The 27,344-nt window shown below is 46.4% G+C and overlaps 1 protein-coding gene across 5 annotated transcripts in view; it reads left to right on the top strand.

The window, feature by feature from the left end:
• TBCD (tubulin folding cofactor D) overlaps positions 1-27,344 on the top strand; it is a 324,749-nt gene that overhangs the window by 280,462 nt on the left and 16,943 nt on the right. For all 5 annotated transcript variants that reach the window (XM_056553201.1, XM_056553204.1, XM_056553202.1 and 2 more), the window contains exons 16-18: positions 23,723-23,780; positions 26,315-26,344; positions 27,132-27,217. In XM_056553201.1, coding sequence (XP_056409176.1) covers positions 23,723-23,780; positions 26,315-26,344; positions 27,132-27,217 — 174 coding nt within the window. The remainder of the gene's footprint in view (positions 1-23,722; positions 23,781-26,314; positions 26,345-27,131; positions 27,218-27,344) is intronic.

The following is a 27,344-nucleotide window of genomic DNA, read 5'->3' as shown; positions in this document are numbered from 1 at the left end:
GTATTGTGGAGATATCACCTGTAGGACCCCCACCTATCAGGAGAACATGTATTGTGGAGATATCACCTGTAGGACCCCCACCTATCAGGAGAACATGTATTGTGGAGATATCACCTGTAGGACCCCCACCTATCAGGAGAACATGTATTGTGGAGATATCACCTGTAGGACCCCCACCTATCAGGAGAACATGTATTGTGGAGATATCACCTGTAGGACCCCCACCTATCAGGAGAACAGGTATTGTGGAGATATCACCTGTAGGACCCCCACCTATCAGGAGAACATGTATTGTGGAGATATCACCTGTAGGACCCCCACCTATCAGGAGAACATGTATTGTGGAGATATCACCTGTAGGACCCCCACCTATCAGGAGAACATGTATTGTGGAGATATCACCTGTAGGACCCCCACCTATCAGGAGAACATGTATTGTGGAGATATCACCTGTAGGACCCCCACCTATCAGGAGAACATGTATTGTGGAGATATCACCTGTAGGACCCCCACCTATCAGGAGAACATGTATTGTGGAGATATCACCTGTAGGACCCCCACCTATCAGGAGAACATGTATTGTGGAGATATCACCTGTAGGACCCCCACCTATCAGGAGAACATGTATTGTGGAGATATCACCTGTAGGACCCCCACCTATCAGGAGAATATGTATTGTGGAGATATCACCTGTAGGACCCCCACCTATCAGGAGAACATGTATTGTGGAGATATCACCTGTAGGACCCCCACCTATCAGGAGAACATGTATTGTGGAGCCATCACCTGTAGGACCCCCACCTATCAGGAGAACATGTATTGTGGAGATATCACCTGTAGGACCCCCACCTATCAGGAGAACATGTATTGTGGAGATATCACCTGTAGGACCCCCACCTATCAGGAGAACAGGTATTGTGGAGATATCACCTGTAGGACCCCCACCTATCAGGAGAACATGTATTGTGGAGATATCACCTGTAGGACCCCCACCTATCAGGAGAACATGTATTGTGGAGATATCACCTGTAGGACCCCCACCTATCAGGAGAACATGTATTGTGGAGATATCACCTGTAGGACCCCCACCTATCAGGAGAACATGTATTGTGGAGATATCACCTGTAGGACCCCCACCTATCAGGAGAACATGTATTGTGGAGATATCACCTGTAGGACCCCCACCTATCAGGAGAACATGTATTGTGGAGAGATCACCTGTAGGACCCCCACCTATCAGGAGAACATGTATTGTGGAGATATCACCTGTAGGACCCCCACCTATCAGGAGAACATGTATTGTGGAGATATCACCTGTAGGACCCCCACCTATCAGGAGAACATGTATTGTGGAGATATCACCTGTAGGACCCCCACCTATCAGGAGAACATGTATTGTGGAGATATCACCTGTAGGACCCCCACCTATCAGGAGAACATGTATTGTGGAGATATCACCTGTAGGACCCCCACCTATCAGGACAACATGTATTGTGGAGATATCACCTGTAGGACCCCCACCTATCAGGAGAACATGTATTGTGGAGATATCACCTGTAGGACCCCCACCTATCAGGAGAACATGTATTGTGGAGATATCACCTGTAGGACCCCCACCTATCAGGAGAACATGTATTGTGGAGATATCACCTGTAGGACCCCCACCTATCAGGAGAACATGTATTGTGGAGATATCACCTGTAGGACCCCCACCTATCAGGAGAACATGTATTGTGGAGATATCACCTGTAGGACCCCCACCTATCATGGTCCTCGGTGATGTACACCGCACTGTAGTGACCATTGTCTGGGCTCCATCGGGGTCCTCGGTGATGTACCGCACACTTACAGTATATGGCGGTGACATCACTCCTGACATACAGTCGGCTTTATAGCTCAGATTATGGTCAGAATGACAGACAAATGTAAAAGCGTTTAATGACCATGAATCACGGGGGTGTTTAGTGGTGCACTTTATGGCAGTATTATCCTGTGGGTGTTTAGTGGGGCACTTTATGGCAGTATTATCCTGCGGGTGTTTAGTGGTGCACTTTATGGCAGTATTATCCTGCGGGTGTTTAGTGGTGCACTTTATGGCGGTATTATCCTGCGGGTGTTTAGTGGTGCACTTTATGGCAGTATTATCCTGCTGGTGTTTAGTGGTGCACTTTATGGTGGTATTATCCTGTGGGTGTTTAGTGGTGCACTTTATGGCAGTATTATCCTGCGGGTGTTTAGTGGTGCACTTTATAGCAGTATTATCCTGCGGGTGTTTAGTGGTGCACTTTATGGCAGTATTATCCTGTGGGTGTTTAGTGGTGCACTTTATGGTGGTATTATCCTGCGGGTGTTTAGTGGTGCACTTTATGGTGGTATTATCCTGCGGGTGTTTAGTGGTGCACTTTATAGCAGTATTATCCTGTGGGTGTTTAGTGGGGCACTTTATGGCAGTATTATCCTGTGGGTGTTTAGTGGTACACTTTATGGCGGTATTATCCTGCGGGTGTTTAGTGGTGCACTTTATGGCAGTATTATCCTGTGGGTGTTTAGTGGTGCACTTTATGGCGGTATTATCCTGCGGGTGTTTAGTGGTGCACTTTATGGCAGTATTATCCTGCGGGTGTTTAGTGGTGCACTTTATGGCGGTATTATCCTGCGGGTGTTTAGTGGTGCACTTTATGGCAGTATTATCCTGCGGGTGTTTAGTGGGGCACTTTATGGCAGTATTATCCTGCGGGTGTTTAGTGGTGCACTTTATGGCAGTATTATCCTGTGGGTGTTTAGTGGGGCACTTTATGGCAGTATTATCCTGTGGGTGTTTAGTGGTACACTTTATGGCGGTATTATCCTGTGGGTGTTTAGTGGTGCACTTTATGGCAGTATTATCCTGTGGGTGTTTAGTGGTGCACTTTATAGCAGTATTATCCTGTGGGTGTTTAGTGGTACACTTTATGGCGGTATTATCCTGTGGGTGTTTAGTGGTGCACTTTATGGCAGTATTACCCTGCGGGTGTTTAGTGGTGCACTTTATAGCGGTATTATCCTGCGGGTGTTTAGTGGTGCACTTTATAGCAGTATTGTCCTGCGGGTGTTTAGTGGTGCACTTTATAGCAGTATTATCCTGCGGGTGTTTAGTTGTGCACTTTATGGCGGTATTATCTTGCGGGTGTTTAGTGGTGCACTTTATGGCGGTATTATCCTGTGGGTGTTTAGTGGTGCACTTTATGGCGGTATTATCTTGCGGGTGTTTAGTGGTGCACTTTATGGCGGTATTATCCTGTGGGTGTTTAGTGGTGCACTTTATGGCAGTATTATCCTGCGGGTGTTTAGTGGTGCACTTTATGGCGGTATTATCCTGTGGGTGTTTAGTGGTGCACTTTATGGCAGTATTATCCTGCGGGTGTTTAGTGGTGCACTTTATGGCAGTATTATCCTGTGGGTGTTTAGTGGGGCACTTTATGGCGGTATTATCCTGTGGGTGTTTAGTGGGGCACTTTATGGCGGTATTATCCTGCGGGTGTTTAGTGGTGCACTTTATGGCAGTATTATCCTGCGGGTGTTTAGTGGTGCACTTTATAGCGGTATTATCCTGTGGGTGTTTAGTGGTGCACTTTATGGCAGTATTATCCTGTGGGTGTTTAGTGGGGCACTTTATGGCAGTATTATCCTGGGGGTGTTTAGTGGTGCACTTTATGGCAGTATTATCCTGCGGGTGTTTAGTGGTGCACTTTATAGCAGTATTATCCTGCGGGTGTTTAGTGGTGCACTTTATAGCGGTATTATCCTGTGGGTGTTTAGTGGTGCACTTTATGGCAGTATTATCCTGCGGGTGTTTAGTGGTGCACTTTATGGCAGTATTATCCTGCTGGTGTTTAGTGGTGCACTTTATGGCAGTATTATCCTGCGGGTGTTTAGTGGTGCACTTTATGGCAGTATTATCCTGCTGGTGTTTAGTGGTGCACTTTATGGCAGTATTATCCTGCTGGTGTTTAGTGGTGCACTTTATGGCAGTATTATCCTGCGGGTGTTTAGTGGTGCACTTTATGGCGGTATTATCCTGTGGGTGTTTAGTGGTGCACTTTATGGCAGTATTATCCTGCGGGTGTTTAGTGGTGCACTTTATGGCAGTATTATCCTGTGGGTGTTTAGTGGGGCACTTTATGGCGGTATTATCCTGTGGGTGTTTAGTGGGGCACTTTATGGCGGTATTATCCTGCGGGTGTTTAGTGGTGCACTTTATGGCAGTATTATCCTGCGGGTGTTTAGTGGTGCACTTTATAGCGGTATTATCCTGTGGGTGTTTAGTGGTGCACTTTATGGCAGTATTATCCTGTGGGTGTTTAGTGGGGCACTTTATGGCAGTATTATCCTGGGGGTGTTTAGTGGTGCACTTTATGGCAGTATTATCCTGCGGGTGTTTAGTGGTGCACTTTATAGCAGTATTATCCTGCGGGTGTTTAGTGGTGCACTTTATAGCAGTATTATCCTGTGGGTGTTTAGTGGTGCACTTTATGGCAGTATTATCCTGCGGGTGTTTAGTGGTGCACTTTATGGCAGTATTATCCTGCTGGTGTTTAGTGGTGCACTTTATGGCAGTATTATCCTGCGGGTGTTTAGTGGTGCACTTTATGGCAGTATTATCCTGCTGGTGTTTAGTGGTGCACTTTATGGCAGTATTATCCTGCTGGTGTTTAGTGGTGCACTTTATGGCAGTATTATCCTGCGGGTGTTTAGTGGTGCACTTTATGGCAGTATTATCCTGCTGGTGTTTAGTGGTGCACTTTATGGCAGTATTATCCTGCGGGTGTTTAGTGGTGCACTTTATGGCAGTATTATCCTGCGGGTGTTTAGTGGTGCACTTTATGGCGGTATTATCCTGCTGGTGTTTAGTGGTGCACTTTATGGCAGTATTATCCTGCTGGTGTTTAGTGGTGCACTTTATGGTGGTATTATCCTGTGGGTGTTTAGTGGTGCACTTTATGGCAGTATTATCCTGCGGGTGTTTAGTGGTGCACTTTATAGCAGTATTATCCTGCGGGTGTTTAGTGGTGCACTTTATGGCAGTATTATCCTGTGGGTGTTTAGTGGTGCACTTTATGGTGGTATTATCCTGCGGGTGTTTAGTGGTGCACTTTATGGCAGTATTATCCTGTGGGTGTTTAGTGGTGCACTTTATGGTGGTATTATCCTGTGGGTGTTTAGTGGTGCACTTTATAGCAGTATTATCCTGCGGGTGTTTAGTGGTGCACTTTATGGCAGTATTATCCTGTGGGTGTTTAGTGGTACACTTTATGGCGGTATTATCCTGCGGGTGTTTAGTGGTGCACTTTATGGCAGTATTATCCTGTGGGTGTTTAGTGGTGCACTTTATGGTGGTATTATCCTGTGGGTGTTTAGTGGTGCACTTTATAGCAGTATTATCCTGCGGGTGTTTAGTGGTGCACTTTATGGCAGTATTATCCTGTGGGTGTTTAGTGGTACACTTTATGGCGGTATTATCCTGCGGGTGTTTAGTGGTGCACTTTATGGCAGTATTATCCTGTGGGTGTTTAGTGGTGCACTTTATGGCGGTATTATCCTGCGGGTGTTTAGTGGTGCACTTTATGGCAGTATTATCCTGCGGGTGTTTAGTGGTGCACTTTATGGCGGTATTATCCTGCGGGTGTTTAGTGGTGCACTTTATGGCAGTATTATCCTGCGGGTGTTTAGTGGGGCACTTTATGGCAGTATTATCCTGCGGGTGTTTAGTGGTGCACTTTATGGCAGTATTATCCTGTGGGTGTTTAGTGGGGCACTTTATGGCAGTATTATCCTGTGGGTGTTTAGTGGTACACTTTATGGCGGTATTATCCTGTGGGTGTTTAGTGGTGCACTTTATGGCAGTATTATCCTGTGGGTGTTTAGTGGTGCACTTTATAGCAGTATTATCCTGTGGGTGTTTAGTGGTACACTTTATGGCGGTATTATCCTGTGGGTGTTTAGTGGTGCACTTTATGGCAGTATTACCCTGCGGGTGTTTAGTGGTGCACTTTATAGCGGTATTATCCTGCGGGTGTTTAGTGGTGCACTTTATAGCAGTATTGTCCTGCGGGTGTTTAGTGGTGCACTTTATAGCAGTATTATCCTGCGGGTGTTTAGTTGTGCACTTTATGGCGGTATTATCTTGCGGGTGTTTAGTGGTGCACTTTATGGCGGTATTATCCTGTGGGTGTTTAGTGGTGCACTTTATGGCGGTATTATCTTGCGGGTGTTTAGTGGTGCACTTTATGGCGGTATTATCCTGTGGGTGTTTAGTGGTGCACTTTATGGCGGTATTATCCTGTGGGTGTTTAGTGGGGCACTTTATGGCGGTATTATCCTGCGGGTGTTTAGTGGTGCACTTTATGGCAGTATTATCCTGCGGGTGTTTAGTGGTGCACTTTATAGCGGTATTATCCTGTGGGTGTTTAGTGGTGCACTTTATGGCAGTATTATCCTGTGGGTGTTTAGTGGGGCACTTTATGGCAGTATTATCCTGGGGGTGTTTAGTGGTGCACTTTATGGCAGTATTATCCTGCGGGTGTTTAGTGGTGCACTTTATAGCAGTATTATCCTGCGGGTGTTTAGTGGTGCACTTTATAGCGGTATTATCCTGTGGGTGTTTAGTGGTGCACTTTATGGCAGTATTATCCTGCGGGTGTTTAGTGGTGCACTTTATGGCAGTATTATCCTGCTGGTGTTTAGTGGTGCACTTTATGGCAGTATTATCCTGCGGGTGTTTAGTGGTGCACTTTATGGCAGTATTATCCTGCGGGTGTTTAGTGGTGCACTTTATGGCAGTATTATCCTGCTGGTGTTTAGTGGTGCACTTTATGGCAGTATTATCCTGCGGGTGTTTAGTGGTGCACTTTATAGCGGTATTATCCTGTGGGTGTTTAGTGGTGCACTTTATGGCAGTATTATCCTGTGGGTGTTTAGTGGGGCACTTTATGGCAGTATTATCCTGGGGGTGTTTAGTGGTGCACTTTATGGCAGTATTATCCTGCGGGTGTTTAGTGGTGCACTTTATAGCAGTATTATCCTGCGGGTGTTTAGTGGTGCACTTTATAGCGGTATTATCCTGTGGGTGTTTAGTGGTGCACTTTATGGCAGTATTATCCTGCGGGTGTTTAGTGGTGCACTTTATGGCAGTATTATCCTGCTGGTGTTTAGTGGTGCACTTTATGGCAGTATTATCCTGCGGGTGTTTAGTGGTGCACTTTATGGCAGTATTATCCTGTGGGTGTTTAGTGGTGCACTTTATGGCGGTATTATCCTGCTGGTGTTTAGTGGTGCACTTTATGGCAGTATTATCCTGCTGGTGTTTAGTGGTGCACTTTATGGTGGTATTATCCTGTGGGTGTTTAGTGGTGCACTTTATGGCAGTATTATCCTGCGGGTGTTTAGTGGTGCACTTTATAGCAGTATTATCCTGCGGGTGTTTAGTGGTGCACTTTATGGCAGTATTATCCTGTGGGTGTTTAGTGGTGCACTTTATGGTGGTATTATCCTGCGGGTGTTTAGTGGTGCACTTTATAGCAGTATTATCCTGTGGGTGTTTAGTGGGGCACTTTATGGCAGTATTATCCTGTGGGTGTTTAGTGGTACACTTTATGGCGGTATTATCCTGCGGGTGTTTAGTGGTGCACTTTATGGCAGTATTATCCTGTGGGTGTTTAGTGGTGCACTTTATGGCGGTATTATCCTGCGGGTGTTTAGTGGTGCACTTTATGGCAGTATTATCCTGCGGGTGTTTAGTGGTGCACTTTATGGCGGTATTATCCTGCGGGTGTTTAGTGGTGCACTTTATGGCAGTATTATCCTGCGGGTGTTTAGTGGGGCACTTTATGGCAGTATTATCCTGCGGGTGTTTAGTGGTGCACTTTATGGCAGTATTATCCTGTGGGTGTTTAGTGGGGCACTTTATGGCAGTATTATCCTGTGGGTGTTTAGTGGTACACTTTATGGCGGTATTATCCTGTGGGTGTTTAGTGGTGCACTTTATGGCAGTATTATCCTGTGGGTGTTTAGTGGTGCACTTTATAGCAGTATTATCCTGTGGGTGTTTAGTGGTACACTTTATAGCAGTATTATCCTGTGGGTGTTTAGTGGTGCACTTTATAGCAGTATTATCCTGTGGGTGTTTAGTGGTACACTTTATGGCGGTATTATCCTGTGGGTGTTTAGTGGTGCACTTTATGGCAGTATTACCCTGCGGGTGTTTAGTGGTGCACTTTATAGCGGTATTATCCTGCGGGTGTTTAGTGGTGCACTTTATAGCAGTATTGTCCTGCGGGTGTTTAGTGGTGCACTTTATAGCAGTATTATCCTGCGGGTGTTTAGTTGTGCACTTTATGGCGGTATTATCTTGCGGGTGTTTAGTGGTGCACTTTATGGCGGTATTATCCTGTGGGTGTTTAGTGGTGCACTTTATGGCGGTATTATCTTGCGGGTGTTTAGTGGTGCACTTTATGGCGGTATTATCCTGTGGGTGTTTAGTGGTGCACTTTATGGCGGTATTATCCTGTGGGTGTTTAGTGGGGCACTTTATGGCGGTATTATCCTGCGGGTGTTTAGTGGTGCACTTTATGGCAGTATTATCCTGCGGGTGTTTAGTGGTGCACTTTATAGCGGTATTATCCTGTGGGTGTTTAGTGGTGCACTTTATGGCAGTATTATCCTGTGGGTGTTTAGTGGGGCACTTTATGGCAGTATTATCCTGGGGGTGTTTAGTGGTGCACTTTATGGCAGTATTATCCTGCGGGTGTTTAGTGGTGCACTTTATAGCAGTATTATCCTGCGGGTGTTTAGTGGTGCACTTTATAGCGGTATTATCCTGTGGGTGTTTAGTGGTGCACTTTATGGCAGTATTATCCTGCGGGTGTTTAGTGGTGCACTTTATGGCAGTATTATCCTGCTGGTGTTTAGTGGTGCACTTTATGGCAGTATTATCCTGCGGGTGTTTAGTGGTGCACTTTATGGCAGTATTATCCTGCGGGTGTTTAGTGGTGCACTTTATGGCGGTATTATCCTGCTGGTGTTTAGTGGTGCACTTTATGGCAGTATTATCCTGCGGGTGTTTAGTGGTGCACTTTATGGCAGTATTATCCTGCGGGTGTTTAGTGGTGCACTTTATAGCAGTATTATCCTGCGGGTGTTTAGTGGTGCACTTTATAGCAGTATTATCCTGCAGGTGTTTAGTGGTGCACTTTATAGCAGTATTATCCTGCAGGTGTTTAGTGGTGCACTTTATAGCAGTATTATCCTGCAGGTGTTTAGTGGTGCACTTTATAGCAGTATTATCCTGTGGGTGTTTAGTGGTACACTTTATGGCGGTATTATCCTGTGGGTGTTTAGTGGTGCACTTTATGGCAGTATTATCCTGCGGGTGTTTAGTGGTGCACTTTATGGCGGTATTATCCTGCGGGTGTTTAGTGGTGCACTTTATAGCAGTATTATCCTGCGGGTGTTTAGTGGTGCACTTTATAGCAGTATTATCCTGCAGGTGTTTAGTGGTGCACTTTATGGCAGTATTATCCTGCGGGTGTTTAGTGGGGCACTTTATAGCAGTATTATCCTGCGGGTGTTTAGTGGTGCACTTTATGGCAGTATTATCCTGCGGGTGTTTAGTGGTGCACTTTATGGCAGTATTATCCTGCGGGTGTTTAGTGGTGCACTTTATGGCAGTATTATCCTGCGGGTGTTTAGTGGTGCACTTTATAGCAGTATTATCCTGCGGGTGTTTAGTGGTGCACTTTATGGCAGTATTATCCTGCGGGTGTTTAGTGGTGCACTTTATAGCAGTATTATCCTGCGGGTGTTTAGTGGTGCACTTTATGGCAGTATTATCCTGCGGGTGTTTAGTGGTGCACTTTATGGCAGTATTATCCTGCTGGTGTTTAGTGGTGCACTTTATGGCAGTATTATCCTGCGGTTGTTTAGTGGTGCACTTTATGGCGGTATTATCCTGTGGGGTGGCACCGGCACCAGGCCAGAGATAATTCCTTCCATATACAGCGCCTCCCCAGTCCTCAGGTTGTGTGCGGTATTACAACCTGGCTCCATTCACCTCTGATGTAACTGTGCTGCAATACCACACACAACCTGAGGACAGGGGTGGCGCTGGTTTTTTCCAAGCAACCATTCTTTTTCGTTTTTGATAGCATTTTTCACATCCTGCAAATTAGCGCCAAATTTATTTGCTGCTGTGGATCTTGAGGTGAAAATAAAAGACTTAGATACGACAGGCTCAGCCGACAGGATTACACTTCATAGGCTTAGATACACGTGTGTTCCAGACAGTATTCCACATATGTAAAGGTTTAGCTGGAGCAGCTTAGCACACAGTATCACACATTATAGGCTTAGATACATGTGGGTTTAGCACACAGTATCACACATTATAGGCTTAGATACATGTTGGTTTAGCACACAGTATCACACATTATAGGCTTAGATACATGTGGGTTTAGCACACAGTATCACACATTATATGCTTATATACATGTGGGTTTAGCACACAGTATCACACATTATAGGCTTAGATACATATGGGTTTAGCGCACAGTATCACGCATTATAGGCTTAGATACATGTGGGTTTAGCACACAGTATCAATCATTATAGGCTTAGATACATGTGGGTTTAGCACACAGTATCACACATTATAGGCTTAGATACATGTGGGTTTAGCACACAGTATCACTCATTATAGGCTTAGATACATGTGGGTTTAGCACACAGTATCACACATTATAGGCTTAGATACATGTGGGTTTAGCACACAGTATTACTCATTATAGGCTTAGATACATGTGGGTTTAGCACACAGTATCACACATTATAGGCTTAGATACATGTGGGTTTAGCACACAGTATCACACATTATAGGCTTAGATACATATGGGTTTAGCACACAGTATCACGCATTATAAGCTTAGATACATGTGGGTTTTAGCGCACAGTATCACTCATTATAGGCTTAGATACATGTGGGTCTAGCACACAGTATCAGTCATTATAGGCTTAGATACATATGGGTTTAGCACACAGTATCACACATTATAAGCTTAGATACATATGGGTTTAGCACACAGTATCACCCATGACAGATACAGACATTTTGAAGGAAGAATCACACATAATAGGCTTAGATACACCAGTTTACACCAGTATCACACATGATAGGATTAGGTGCTTGGAGAATCAGCAGACCGTATTACACATGATAGGCTTAGATATATGGGGGCTAGGTAGATGGTATCACACATGATGGGATTAGATACACTGGTTCAGCAGACTGTATCACACATAGTCTTAGGTACTGTATATGGTGGCTAGGTAGATGGTATCACACATGATGAGATTAGATGCACTGGCTCAGCAGACTGTATCACACATGATGGGATTAGATACACTGGCTCAGCAGACTGTATCACACATGATAGTCTTAGGTACTGTATATGGTGGCTAGGTAGATGGTATCACACATGATGGGATTAGATACACTGGCTCAGCAGACTGTATCACACATGATAGTCTCAGATAAATGGGGGCTTGGTAGATGGTATCACACATGATGGGATTAGATACACTGGTTCAGCAGACTGTATCACACATGATAGTCTTAGGTACTGTATATGGTGGCTATGTAGATGGTATCAAACATGATGGGATTAGATACACTGGTTCAGCAGACTGTATCACACATGATAGTCTTAGGTACTGTATATGGTGCCTAGGTAGATGGTATCACACATGATGGGATTAGATACACTGGCTCAGCAGACTGTATCACACATGATGGGATTAGATACACTGGCTCAGCAGACTGTATCACACATGATAGTCTTAGGTACTGTATATGGTGCCTAGGTAGATAGTATCACACATGATGGGATTAGATACACTGGCTCAGCAGACTGTATCACACATAGTCTTAGGTACTGTATATGGTGGCTAGGTAGATGGTATCACACATGATGAGATTAGATACACTGGCTCAGCAGACTGTATCACACATGATGGGATTGGATACACTGGCTCAGCAGACTGTATCACACATGATAGTCTTAGGTACTGTATATGGTGGCTAGGTAGATGGTATCACACAGGATGGGATTAGATACACTGGCTCAGCAGACTGTATCACACATGATAGTCTTAGATACATGGTGGCTAGGTAGATGGTATCACACATGATGGGATTAGATACACTGGCTCAGCAGACTGTATCACACATGATAGTCTTAGATAAATGGGGGCTAGGTAGATGGTATCACACATGATGGGATTAGATACACTGGTTCAGCAGACTGTATCACACATGATAGTCTTAGGTACTGTATATGGTGGCTAGGTAGGTGGTATCACACATGATGGGATTAGATACACTGGTTCAGCAGACTGTATCACACATGATAGTCTTAGGTACTGTATATGGTGGCTAGGTAGATGGTATCACACATGATGGGATTGGATACACTGGCTCAGCAGACTGTATCACACATGATAGTCTTAGGTACTGTATATGGTGCCTAGGTAGATGGTATCACACATGATGGGATTAGATACACTGGCTCAGCAGACTGTATCACACATGATAGTCTTAGGTACTGTATATGGTGGCTAGGTAGGTGGTATCACACATGATGGGATTAGATACACTGGCTCAGCAGACTGTATCACACATGATAGTCTTAGGTACTGTATATGGTGGCTAGGTAGATGGTATCACACATGATGGGATTAGATACACTGGCTCAGCAGACTGTATCACACATAGTCTTAGGTACTGTATATGGGGGCTAGGTAGATGGTATCACACATGATGAGATTAGATACACTGGCTCAGCAGACTGTATCACACATAGTCTTAGGTACTGTATATGGTGCCTAGGTAGATGGTATCACACATGAAAGGATTAGATACACTAAAGTCAATAGGGAAGCTCGCCATTGTATCACTAGCAGATTTCTATTAAGTATCACAATATTAACCATTTAAGGCAGTGTTTCCCAAGCAGTGTGCCTCCAGCTGTTGCAAGACTACAACTCCCAGCATGCCCGGACAGCCGTTGGCTGTCTGGACATGCTGGGAGTTGTAGTTTTGCAACAGCTGGAGGCACACTGTTGGGAAACACTGGTTTCGGGGGTGGCCGTACTCCGTATCCCTGATCAGGTGTCGGCGCCCCCTATAGATGTGATGTCCCTGTTAACCCCTGGTGTTCTCCCTGTATACACGGCTGACAGGCGGGGTGTCATGTGGTGCAGTGTGCGGCACACCGGATCTCCCCCGGCCCAGTACAACCGGTTCTGGAGGTGGCTCCGCCCCTCCCGGTTGTTTTCCAGCTTCCAAATCCCAACGCGTAGGAGGAAAGCAACCAAATACTGGGGCGAACCGCAATATAGACACAGGTGTCCTGCGCCTCGCCTGCGGTACTGCCACATGGGTGCTGGGGGACACGGTACAGCTCAGCAGAGATGTATCCTATTTAGGCTTAGATACATCAGTGTAACAGACAGGACCACGCATTGCTGAGCTTTGAGTCATCAAAATGTTTCACAGAATAGTTTAGATACAGATGTATCTAAATGAAGCATGATCCCAGCTATGGCTTAGATACACTATCCCAGCCGTGGCTTAGATTCACTATCCCAGCCGTGGCTTAGATACACTATCCCAGCCGTGGCTTAGATTCACTATCCCAGCCGTGGCTTAGATACACTATCCCAGCCGTGGCTTAGATTCACTATCCCAGCCGTGGCTTAGATACACTATCCCAGCCGTGGCTTAGATACACTATCCCAGCCGTGGCTTAGATACACTATCCCAGCCGTGGCTTAGATACACTATCCCAGCCATGGCTTAGATACACTATCCCAGCCGTGGCTTAGATACACTATCCCAGCCGTGGCTTAGATACACTATCCCAGCATAGGCTTAGATACACTATCCCAGCCGTCGCTTAGATACACTATCCCAGCCGTCGCTTAGATACACTATCCCAGCAATGGCTTAGATACACTATCCCAGCCGTCGCTTAGATACACTATCCCAGCCGTGGCTTAGATACACTATCCTAGCCGTCGCTTAGATACACTATCCCAGCCGTGGCTTAGATACACTATCCCACCAATGGCTTAGATACACTATCCCACCAATGGCTTAGATACACTATACCAGCCGTGGCTTAGATACACTATCCCAGCCGTGGCTTAGATGCACTATCCCAGCCGTGGCTTAGATGCACTATCCCAGCCGTGGCTTAGATGCACTATCCCAGCCGTGGCTTAGATACACTATCCCAGCCATAGCTTAGATACACTATCCCCGTCGTGGCTTAGATACACTATCACCGTCATGGCTTAGATACACTATCCCCGTCGTGGCTTAGATACACTATCCCCGCCGTGGCTTAGATACACTATCCCAGCCATAGCTTAGATACACTATCCCCGCCGTGGCTTAGATACACTATCCCCGCCGTGGCTTAGATACACTATCCCAGCCACAGCTTAGATACACTATCCCCGCCGTGGCTTAGATACACTATCCCAGCCGTGGCTTAGATACACTATCCCAGCCGTGGCTTAGATACACTATCCCCGTCGTGGCTTAGATACACTATCCCCGTCGTGGCTTAGATACACTATCCCAGCCGTAGCTTAGATACACTATCCCCGCCGTGGCTTAGATACACTATCCCCGTCGTGGCTTAGATACACTATCCCCGCCGTGGCTTAGATACACTATCCCAGCCGTAGCTTAGATACACTATCCCAGCCATAGCTTAGATACACTATCCCCGCCGTGGCTTAGATACACTATCCCCGCCGTGGCTTAGATACACTATCCCCACCGTGGCTTAGATACACTATCCCCGCCGTGGCTTAGATACACTATCCCAGCCGTGGCTTAGATACACTATCCCAGCCGTGGCTTAGATACACTATCCCCGTCGTGGCTTAGATACACTATCCCCGCCGTGGCTTAGATACACTATCCCCGCCGTGGCTCAGTACCTCTGGCTGGCCTTGCCCGGTGTGCAGCACGTATACAGCGGCGCAGCGTGCTCCTCGGCTTCGTCTTCCCCTGGGCGCTGTTTGTGGTGGGTGTGGCGGCTTTTCTCCCAGTATAAGATTAGAGCCCCGCAGGGCCCGGCCGGCAGGAGATGGGAGCCATGGCTGTGAGCTACGTCTCCTGATGTGCGCAGCACCACATCCACCGCTTGCTTTCAGTGAATAGTAACAACACTTGTTCAATCCAGATTCATATTTATTCTAGTAGAGTTTGTTACAATTGTATCCAGTCTGAACCCCCAAACTGATACATTGTAACGAACTATCACCTGTCCTGACTCCAATACTTCATAGGATAGGACAGTGTTTCCCAACCAGAGTGCCTCCAGCTGTTGCAAACCTACAACACCCAGCATGCCCGGACTGCCAAAGGCTCGCTGGTTGGGAAACCATAAGATAGGTATATGGAGCCAGTATGTAGGGTAGGTATATAGGGTCTATTGTTCTCTGTTATCAGCCTGATCTAATATGGGTATATGTGTACAGGTATATGGGTACAGGTATATGGGTATAGGTATATGGGTATAGGTATATGGGTACAGGTATATGGGTACAGGTATATGGGTATAGGTATATGGGTATAGGTATATGGGTATAGGTATATGGGTATAGGTATATGGGTACAGGTATATGGGTATAGGTATATGGGTACAGGTATATGGGTACAGGTATATGGGTACAGGTGTATAGGTATATGGGTACAGGTATATGGGTATAGGTATATGGGTATAGGTATATGGGTACAGGTATATGGGTATAGGTATATGGGTATAGGTATATGGGTACAGGTATATGGGTATAGGTATATGTGTATAGGTATATGGGTACAGGTATATGGGTATAGGTATATGGGTATAGGTATATGGGTATAGGTATATGGGTACAGGTATATGGGTATAGGTATATGGGTACAGGTATATGGGTACAGGTGTATAGGTATATGGGTACAGGTATATGGGTATAGGTATATGGGTACAGGTATATGGGTACAGGTATATGGGTACAGGTATATGGGTACAGGTATATGTGTATGTGTATAGGTATATGGGTACAGGTATATGGGTATAGGTATATGGGTATAGGTATATGGGTATAGGTATATGGGTACAGGTATATGGGTACAGGTATATGGGTACAGGTATATGGGTATAGGTATATGGGTACAGGTATATAGGTACAGGTATATGGGTATAGGTATATGGGTACAGGTATATGGGTATAGGTATATGGGTACAGGTATATGGGTACAGGTATATGGGTACAGGTATATGGGTACAGGTATATGGGTACAGGTATATGGGTACGGGTATATGTGTACAGGTATATGGGTATAGGTATATGGGTACAGGTATATGGGTATAGGTATATGGGTACAGGTATATGGGTAGTATATGGGTATAGGTATATGGGTATAGGTATATGGGTATAGGTATATGGGTATAGGTATATGGGTATAGGTATATGGGTATAGGTATATGGGTACAGGTATATGGGTACAGGTATATGGGTATAGGTATATGGGTATAGGTATATGGGTATAGGTATATGGGTACAGGTATATGGGTATATGGGTACAGGTATATGGGTATAGGTATATGGGTATAGGTATATGGGTATATGGGTACAGGTATATGGGTACAGGTATATGGGTACAGGTATATGGGTACAGGTATATGGGTACAGGTAAATGGGTACAGGTATATGGGTACAGGTATATGGGTACAGGTATATGGGTATAGGTATATGGGTACAGGTATATGGGTACAGGTATATGGGTACAGGTATATAGGTATTGGTATATGTGTACAGGTATATGGGTACAGGTATATGGCTACAGGTATATGTGTATAGGTATATGGGTACAGGTATATGGGTATAGGTATATGGGTATAGGTATATGGATATAGGTATATGGGTACAGGTATATGGGTACAGGTATATGGGTATAGGTATATGGGTAGCATATGTGTATAGGTATATGGGTACAGGTATATGGGTACAGGTATATGGGTACAGGTATATGGGTACAGGTATATGGGTACGGGTATATGGGTAGCATATGTGGATAGGTATATGGGTACAGGTATATGGGTACAGGTATATGGGTACAGGTATATGGGTACAGGTATATGGGTACAGGTTTATGGGTACAGGTTTATGGGTACAGGTTTATGGGTACAGGTTTATGGGTACAGGTATATGGGTACAGGTATATGGGTACAGGTATATGGGTAGTATATGGGTACAGGTATATGGGTACAGGTATATGGGTACAGGTATATGGGTAGTATATGGGTACAGGTATATGGGTACAGGTATATGGGTACAGGTATATGGGTACAGGTATATGGGTACAGGTATATGGGTACAGGTATATGGGTAGTATATGGGTACAGGTATATGGGTACAGGTATATGGGTACAGGTATATGGGTAGTATATGGGTACAGGTATATGGGTACAGGTATATGGGTACAGGTATATGGGTACAGGTATATGGGTACAGGTATATGGGTACAGGTATATGGGTACAGGTATATGGGTACAGGTATATGGGTATAGGTATATGGGTACAGGTATATGGGTATAGGTATATGGGTATAGGTATATGGGTATAGGTATATGGGTACAGGTATATGGGTATAGGTATATGGGTATAGGTATATGGGTACAGGTATATGGGTACAGGTATATGGGTATAGGTATATGGGTACAGGTATATGGGTATAGATATATGGGTACAGGTATATGGGTACAGGTATATGGGTATAGATATATAGGTATATGGGTAGTATATGTCTATAGGTATATGGGTATAGGTATATGGGTATAGATATATAGGTATATGGGTAGTATATGTCTATAGGTATATGGATACAGGTATATGGGTATAGATATATAGGTAGTATATGTGTATAGGTATATGGGTACAGGTATATGGGTACAGGTATATGGGTAGTATATGTGTACAGGTATATGGGTACAGGTATATGGGTACAGGTATATGGGTAGTATATGTGTACAGGTATATGGGTACAGGTATATGGGTAGTATATGTCTATAGGTATATGGGTACAGGTATATGGGTACAGGTATATGGGTATAGATATATAGGTATATGGGTAGTATATGTCTATAGGTATATGGGAATAGGTATATAGATATATAGGTAGTAAGTATATGGGTACAGGTATATGGGTAGTATATGTCTATAGGTATATGGGTACAGGTATATGGGTAGTATATGGGTACAGGTATAAAGGTAGTATATGGGTACAGGTATATGGGTACAGGTATATGGGTATAGATATATAGGTATATGAGTACAGGTATATGGATATAGATATATGGGTACAGGTATATGGGTACAGGTATATGGGTACAGGTATATGGGTACAGGTATATGGATATAGATATATGGGTACAGGTATATGGGTACAGGTATATGGATATAGATATATGGGTACAGGTATATGGGTATAGGTATATGGGTATAGGTATATGGGTACAGGTATATGGGTATAGGTATATGTGTATAGGTATATGGGTACAGGTATATGGGTACAGGTATATGGGTACGGGTATATGGGTATAGGTATATGGGTACAGGTATATGGGTAGTATATGTCTATAGGTATATGGGTACAGGTATATGGTTACAGGTATATGGGGTATAGGTATATGGGTACAGATATATGGGTACAGGTATATGGGTATAGATATACAGGTATATGGGTACAGATATATGGGTACAGGTATATGGGTATAGATATACAGGTATATGGGTATAGGTATATGGGTACAGATATATGGGTACAGGTATATGGGTATAGATATATAGGTATATGGGTACAGGTATATGGGTATAGATATATAGGTATATGGGTACAGGTATATGGGTATAGATATACAGGTATATGGGTACAGATATATGGGTATAGATATACAGGTATATGGGTACAGATATATGGGTATAGGTATATGGGTACAGGTATATGGGTACAGGTATATGGGTAGTATACAGTTATAGATATATGGAGCCCTCCGTACTGTATCTCATATGTCCAATGCTGAGACCCTCCTGTACCCGTCACCTATCTCAGCCGATCCTCTTATAACGTCGCCGGCCCTTTAAGAGTCGGGTCCTGTCAGGTGCCTGTGATGGAATCTTTCCCAGGCAGAGTTGTGTATTTTGGGGGATGTTGGGGGGAGTAGTTGGCGAGTCTGTGCAGACAGTGAAAGTGTAATCCGGGCTCCTCGGCGTTTGCTCGGCAGGCGTGGTGACGGCGGACAAGCTGCGACCTGCCGTCCGGGGCTCCTGACAGCGGCTGCTCCTCCGTGGGAACCTGCGCTGGGCGCTCGCCGGAGTATCACAGAAACTACACAACAAAAGATCACAAAATCCTGTCATCGGCTGACGCTGCGCCAACTCTGCTACCCCCCTGATCATAGTGACACGCTTAATGCTGGGGGACACGCTTTATAGTGACGCTTAATGCTGGGGGACACGCTTTATAGTGACACGCTTAATGCTGGGGGACACGCTTTATAGTGACACGCTTAATGCTGGGGACACGCTTTATAGTGACACGCTTAATGCTGGGGGACACGCTTTATAGTGACACGCTTAATGCTGGGGGACACGCTTTATAGTGACACGCTTAATGCTGGGGGACACGCTTTATAGTGACACGCTTAATGCTGGGGGACACGCTTTATAGTGACACGCTTAATGCTGGGGGACACATTTCATAGTGACACGCTTAATGCTGGGGGACACACTTCATAGTGACACGCTTAATGCTGGGGGACACACTTCATAGTGACATGCTTAATGCTGGGGGACACCCTTTATAGTGACACGCTTAATGCTGGGGGACATGCTTTATAGTGACACGCTTAATGCTGGGGGACACCCTTTATAGTGACACGCTTAATGCTGGGGGACACACTTCATAGTGACACGCTTAATGCTGGGGGACACGCTTTATAGTGACACGCTTAATGCTGGGGGACACGCTTTATAGTGACACGCTTAATGCTGGGGGACACACGTCATAGTGACACGCTTAATGCTGGGGGACACACTTCATAGTGACACGCTTAATGCTGGGGGACACACTTCATAGTGACATGCTTAATGCTGGGGGACACCCTTTATAGTGACACGCTTAATGCTGGGGGACACACTTCATAGTGGACGCTTAATGCTGGGGGACACACTTCATAGTGACATGCTTAATGCTGGGGACACGCTTTATAGTGACACGCTTAATGCTGGGGACACGCTTTATAGTGACACGCTTAATGCTGGGGGACATGCTTTATAGTGACACGCTTAATGCTGGGGGACACGCTTTATAGTGACACGCTTAATGCTGGGGGACACGCTTTATAGTGACACGTTTAATGCTGGGGGACACGCTTTATAGTGACACGCTTAATGCTGGGGGACACGCTTTATAGTGACACGCTTAATGCTGGGGGACACGCTTTATAGTGACACGCTTAATGCTGGGGGACACACTTCATAGTGACACGCTTAATGCTGGGGACTCGCTTTATAGTGACACGCTTAATGCTGGGGGACACACTTCATAGTGACACGCTTAATGCTGGGGGACACACTTTATAGTGACACGCTTAATGCTGGGGGACACACTTCATAGTGACATGCTTAATGCTGGGGACACGCTTTATAGTGACACGCTTAATGCTGGGGGACATGCTTTATAGTGACACGCTTAATGCTGGGCGGCACGCTTTATAGTGACACGCTTAATGCTGGGGGACACACTTCATAGTGACACGCTTAATGCTGGGGGACATGCTTTATAGTGACACGCTTAATGCTGGGGGACATGCTTTATAGTGACACGCTTAATGCTGGGGGACACGCTTTATAGTGACACGCTTAATGCTGGGGGACATGCTTTATAGTGACACGCTTAATGCTGGGGGACACGCTTTATAGTGACACGCTTAATGCTGGGGGACACGCTTTATAGTGACACGTTTAATGCTGGGGGACACGCTTTATAGTGACACGCTTAATGCTGGGGGACACGCTTTATAGTGACACGCTTAATGCTGGGGGACACGCTTTATAGTGACACGCTTAATGCTGGGGGACACACTTCATAGTGACACGCTTAATGCTGGGGGACACGCTTTATAGTGACACGCTTAATGCTGGGGGACACACTTCATAGTGACACGCTTAATGCTGGGGGACACACTTTATAGTGACACGCTTAATGCTGGGGGACACACTTCATAGTGACATGCTTAATGCTGGGGACACGCTTTATAGTGACACGCTTAATGCTGGGGGACACACTTCATAGTGACACGCTTAATGCTGGGGGACATGCTTTATAGTGACACGCTTAATACTGGGCGGCACGCTTTATAGTGACACGCTTAATGCTGGGGGACACACTTCATAGTGACACGCTTAATGCTGGGGGACATGCTTTATAGTGACACGCTTAATGCTGGGGGACATGCTTTATAGTGACACGCTTAATGCTGGGGGACACACTTCATAGTGACACGCTTAATGCTGGGGGACATGCTTTATAGTGACACGCTTAATGCTGGGGGACATGCTTTATAGTGACACGCTTAATGCTGGGGACACGCTTTATAGTGACACGCTTAATGCTGGGGGACATGCTTTATAGTGACACGCTTAATGCTGGGGACACGCTTTATAGTGACACGCTTAATGCTGGGGACACGCTTTATAGTGACACGCTTAATGCTGGGGGACACACTTCATAGTGACACGCTTAATGCTGGGGGACACACTTTATAGTGACACGCTTAATGCTGGGGAACACGCTTCATAGTGACACGCTTAATGCTGGGGACACGCTTTATGGTGGCACGCTTTAATACGGGGGAACAAGCTTTATGGTGACACGCTTAATGCTGGGGGACACACTTCATAGTGACACTCTTAATGCTGGGGACACGCTTTATGGTGACACGCTTAATGCTGGGGACACGCTTTATGGTGACACGCTTAATGCTGGGGGACACACTTCATAGTGACACGCTTAATGCTGGGGACACGCTTTATGGTGACACGCTTAATGCTGGGGACACGCTTTATGGTGACACGCTTAATGCTGGGGACACGCTTTATAGTGACACGCTTAATGCTGGGGACAAGCTTTATAGTGATACGCTTAATGCTGGGGACACGCTTTATGGTGACACGCTTTAAGGTGACACGCTTTAATACGGGGGAACAAGCTTTATGGTGACACGCTTAATGCTGGGGACACGCTTTATGGTGACACGCTTAATGCTGGGGACACGCTTTATGGTGACACGCGTAATGCTGGGGACACGCTTTATGGTGACACGCGTAATGCTGGGGACACGCTTTATGGTGACACGCTTTAAGGTGACACGCTTTAATACGGGGGAACAAGCTTTATGGTGACACGCTTAATGCTGGGGACACGCTTTATGGTGACACGCTTAATGCTGGGGACACGCTTTATGGTGACACGCGTAATGCTGGGGACACGCTTTATGGTGACACGCTTAATGCTGGGGACACGCTTTATGGTGACACGCTTAATGCTGGGGACACGCTTTATAGTGACACTCTTAATGCTGGGGACATGCAGTGTTTTCCAAACAGTGTGTCTCCAGTTGACAGCCTTTGGCTGTCCGTGCATGCTGGGAGTTGTAGTTTTGCAGCAGGCAGAAAACACACTGATTGGAAAAGCCTTCTTTATGGTGACACGATTCATACTGAGCCCTGATAAATCCTCCCTACCATATCACCGCAGTGACAGACAGAATCAGGGCTCTGGGAAAGCTAGGTGACACATTGTATGCTGGGTGACACACTTGTTGTTGTGTAACTTCTGATCATCGATGCCTGTGATACATCCTCTACCATATTACCACAAGACAGATTCAGGACTCTAGGAAAGCTGGATGGTGATTCTTGTTGGGTTAGTAAAGGCAGCTGCATAGGGGCTTACTCTAAAATGCAGATTCAGGATTCTGGGAAAGCTGTGTGATGATTCCTTTCTTGACTATAATAGCAGTCAAACTCAGCTCTCCTAGGCTTCTGAGTAGCACATATAGCTATGTATCCACTGATATACGGAACCTCCTCCAGTTTTTTCTGTCATGGCAGCTCTATTGGGTCACAATTCTTAAAGGCAGACTGGGAAAGCTGGGTGATAATTTTTCTCTTGGCTGTAATAGCAGTCATGCCCAGCTTTCCTAGGTTTCTGAATGGCACACACAGCTATGTATGTTCTAATATTCAGCTCCTCCTCTAGAAGTTATACTGATATCTGATTTGCTATTCATATCTCAGGGAAAGCTGGATCATGATCCATTCGGGGTCTCGGCTCCACTGGTGGTCTCTGGGCACCTGACAGCTACAGCTGCCAGATACTATATTTAACTAATATTACAATAGGCAGGTTTGCCATTCAGGAGTCTGGAAAAGCTGAATGAATAAATAGTTCTTCTTGTGATCTGTAACTTTACTAAGCGCATTTAAACATAGATACACCACATGTATTTGCTCTTCTGGAGCCTGGGCGAGCTGGCTGACTTCTATTTTCTTCCTTTCTGTCTTGCAGCGGGCTAATCATTGCCGCCATCTTTGATCGCGACGTGAACTGCAGACGGGCCGCATCGGTAAGATTTCAGCTCAAACCAGGGGGCATCCAGCTCTTGCAGAACTACAACTCCCAGCATGCCCGGACAGTCTTTTGCTATCCGGGCATGCTGGGAGTTGTAGTTTTGCAACAGCTGGAGGAAGCCCCCTCATTGGGAAACACTGATTTGGGGGTTGGTTTGTGTCAGCAAGCAGAGATCTTAACAATGGTGATTAAGGGGGTAATCCAGGATAAAAAAAAAACATAGCCCCTTTCTTCCAGAAACAGCGCCACTCTTGTATACAGGTTGCGTCTGGTATTGCGGCTTGGCCCCATTCGCTTCAGTTGACGTTGTAATACCACATGCGACCTGAGGACAGGGGTGGCGCTGAATGTAAAGCAAGTAGAGGTTTTGAACACTAGTTAGTATAAACATGGCTGCTTTCCTCCAAAAAACAGCGTCACTCCTGTCCTCAGGCTGTGTGCGGTATTACAACTCGGCTCTATTCACTGAGCTGCAATACCACTCATGACCTGAGGACCGGGGTGGCGCTGATTGTAAAGCAAGCAGAGGATTTGAACTCTAGTTGAAGAACAAGGTATAATCAATAGTATCCGGGATGAAGAAAAACATGGCTGCTTTCAGCCAAAAACAGTGCCACAGTGTCCTCAGGTGGGGTACGGTATTACAGCTCCATTCACTGAGCTGCAATTCCGCACACGACCTGAGGACCAGAGTGGCGCTGCTTCTGTAATAAAGCTTCTATGTTTTACTACTAGTTATATAAAACTAGTCGGCCCTTCTGACAAACAGGGTGACCCCCTGCGGGGGGCGTTGTGCCTCACGTGCGGTAACCCAGGCACCCGGGCGATGCTCTTACTGTTCCTCCTGGTAACCATAGCTCGGGGCTAGTATTACCAACTCTACTGTTCCTGTGCGTTGCTGGGATCTTTTGTTCTATATTGTAAACACAGCAAACCTGGGCGTCCGAGGAACACAGCGCCCCCTGGGGGACGGGGCAGAAGCTTCACCTGAGCAGGGGGGTCACAGTCTGGAATACATGTGTAACAAACCCTCAGCTGTGAGAAGTTATTAGCTTTATGTTATCATTAACCAACAGGCTTATTGCAGTGTTTCCCAAGCAGGGGTTGGGCCTCCAGCTGTTGCAAAACTACAACTCCCAGCATGCCACCGCCTGCTTGGGAAACACTGACTTATTGGAAAGCATCACAACAAAATCCTCATTACTTTACAAGATCTCTGCTTGCTGTGAGTGAATGGGCACAACACTTGTACAGACCTAATACTGTCTCACAGCTGAGGGTTTGTTACATGTGGGTGCAGGGTGAGGGCTCTCAGTATGGAGTCTAGGATGGGGCTCTCAGCATGGAGTCTAGGATGCGGCTCTCAGCATGGAGTCTAGGATGGGGCTCTCAGCATGGAGTCTAGGATGGGGCTCTCAGCATGGAGTCTAGGATGGGGCTCTCAGCATGGAGTGTAGGATGGGGCTCTCAGCATGGAGTCTAGGATGCGGCTCTCAGCATGGAGTCTAGGATGGGGCTCTCAGCATGGAGTGTAGGATGGGGCTCTCAGCATGGAGTGTAGGATGGGGCTCTCAGCATGGAGTCTAGGATGCGGCTCTCAGCTTGGAGTCTAGGATGGGGCTCTCAGCATGGAGTCTAGGATGCGGCTCTCAGCTTGGAGTCTAGGATGGGGCTCTCAGCATGGAGTCTAAAATGGGGCTCTCAGCATGGAGTCTAGGATGGGGCTCTCAGCATGGAGTCTAGGATGGGGCTCTCAGCATGGAGTCTAGGATGGGGCTCTCAGCATGGAGTCTAGGATGGGGCTCTCAGCATGGAGTCTAGGATGGGGCTCTCAGCATGGAGTCTAGGATGGGGCTCTCAGCATGGAGTCTAGGATGGGGCTCTCAGCATGGAGTCTAGGATGGGGCTCTCAGCATGGAGTCTAGGATGGGGCTCTCAGCATGGAGTCTAGGATGGGGCTCTCAGCATGGAGTCTAGGATGGGGCTCTCAGCATGGAGTCTAGGATGGGGCTCTCAGCATGGAGTCTAGGATGTGGCTCTCAGCATGGAGTCTAGGATGGGGCTCTCAGCATGGAGTCTAGGATGGGGCTCTCAGCATGGAGTCTAGGATGGGGCTCTCAGCATGGAGTCTAGGATGGGGCTCTCAGCTTGGAGTCTAGGATGGGGCTCTCAGCTTGGAGTCTAGGATGGGGCTCTCAGCATGGAGTCTAGGATGGGGCTCTCAGCATGGAGTCTAGGATGTGGCTCTCAGCATGGAGTCTAGGATGGGGCTCTCAGCATGGAGTCTAGGATGGGGCTCTCAGCATGGAGTCTAGGATGGGGATTTGCTACAATGTATCAGTAGAGATATGTATGGATGTTTGGTCATGTGACATGCGGCCCCCCGTATATATATATATATATATATATATATATATATATATGAGGGGGGGGGGGGTCTGCTCTCTGGCGGGATGTCGCCCCGTCCTGACTGTTTCGCATTATTCTGCTCGCGTCTCATTTTCCTTTGTTTGTCCTCTTGTTCTGCAGGCGGCGTTCCAGGAGAATGTGGGGAGACAGGTACAGTGACTTACCAGCCGTTAACCCCCAGCGTGCCGCCACCCAGCTTTGCAAACATGACCCCCTGCCAACCTGTAGCCATTAACCCACTATGTGCTGCCACCTCCAACCATTAACCCATGGTGTGCTGACACCCCCTACACCTCACCCAGCTCTGCTAACCGTTTACCAATAGTGTGCTGACACCCCCTACACCTCACCCAGCTCTGCTAACCATTAACCCATGGTGTGCTGACACCCCCTACACCTCACCCAGCTCTGCTAACCGTTTACCAATAGTGTGCTGACACCCCCTACACCTCACCCAGCTCTGCTAACCGTTTACCAATAGTGTGCTGACACCCCCTACACCTCACCCAGCTCTCCTAACCATGAATCCTCACCAACTCCAGCCATTTAACCCCATCGTGGCACCACACCATACATGTCACCCAGCTTTCCTAACCATGACCCCCCAACTCCAGCAATTAACCCATAGTGTGCCTCCTCCCCCTGCATGTCACCCAGCTTTCCTAACCATCTAACCATGACCCCCCCTCTCCAGCAATTTACCGCCTGCACCTCACCCAGCTCTCCTAGCCATCACCCCCCCAACCCCATCCATTACCCCCAGCATGACCCTACCCCCTATTTCACCCAGCAATCCCAAATATGAACTCTCTCCCCCCCCCCCCCCCCCCCCTCACCTTCACCTATTAACCCCTGTGCCTGCTTTACCCCTGATTTTGTCTGGATCCTATAACAGGTGACTTCTTACCCCCTTCCCGTTGTTCTCTCCCCCCCTCAGGGCACTTTCCCACACGGCATCGAAATCCTGACCACCGCGGACTACTTTGCAGTCGGTAACAGAGTGAATTGCTTCCTAAACATCAGGTACTATGGACACCCCCAAAAATTGTCAACTCGGGTGTTGTCTGGATAAAGCCCAAATCTCTTCCTCCTTTGTATCTGTATGTACAGATGTAGCAGAGCTGAGTTTGTCTTTTGATATAAAGTTGGC

The sequence above is a fragment of the Hyla sarda genome, unplaced genomic scaffold (genome assembly GCF_029499605.1).
Source record: "Hyla sarda isolate aHylSar1 unplaced genomic scaffold, aHylSar1.hap1 scaffold_259, whole genome shotgun sequence".
In the NCBI taxonomy this organism is placed as follows: Eukaryota; Metazoa; Chordata; class Amphibia; order Anura; family Hylidae; genus Hyla; species Hyla sarda.
This window is presented reverse-complemented; position numbering and strand designations above follow the sequence as displayed.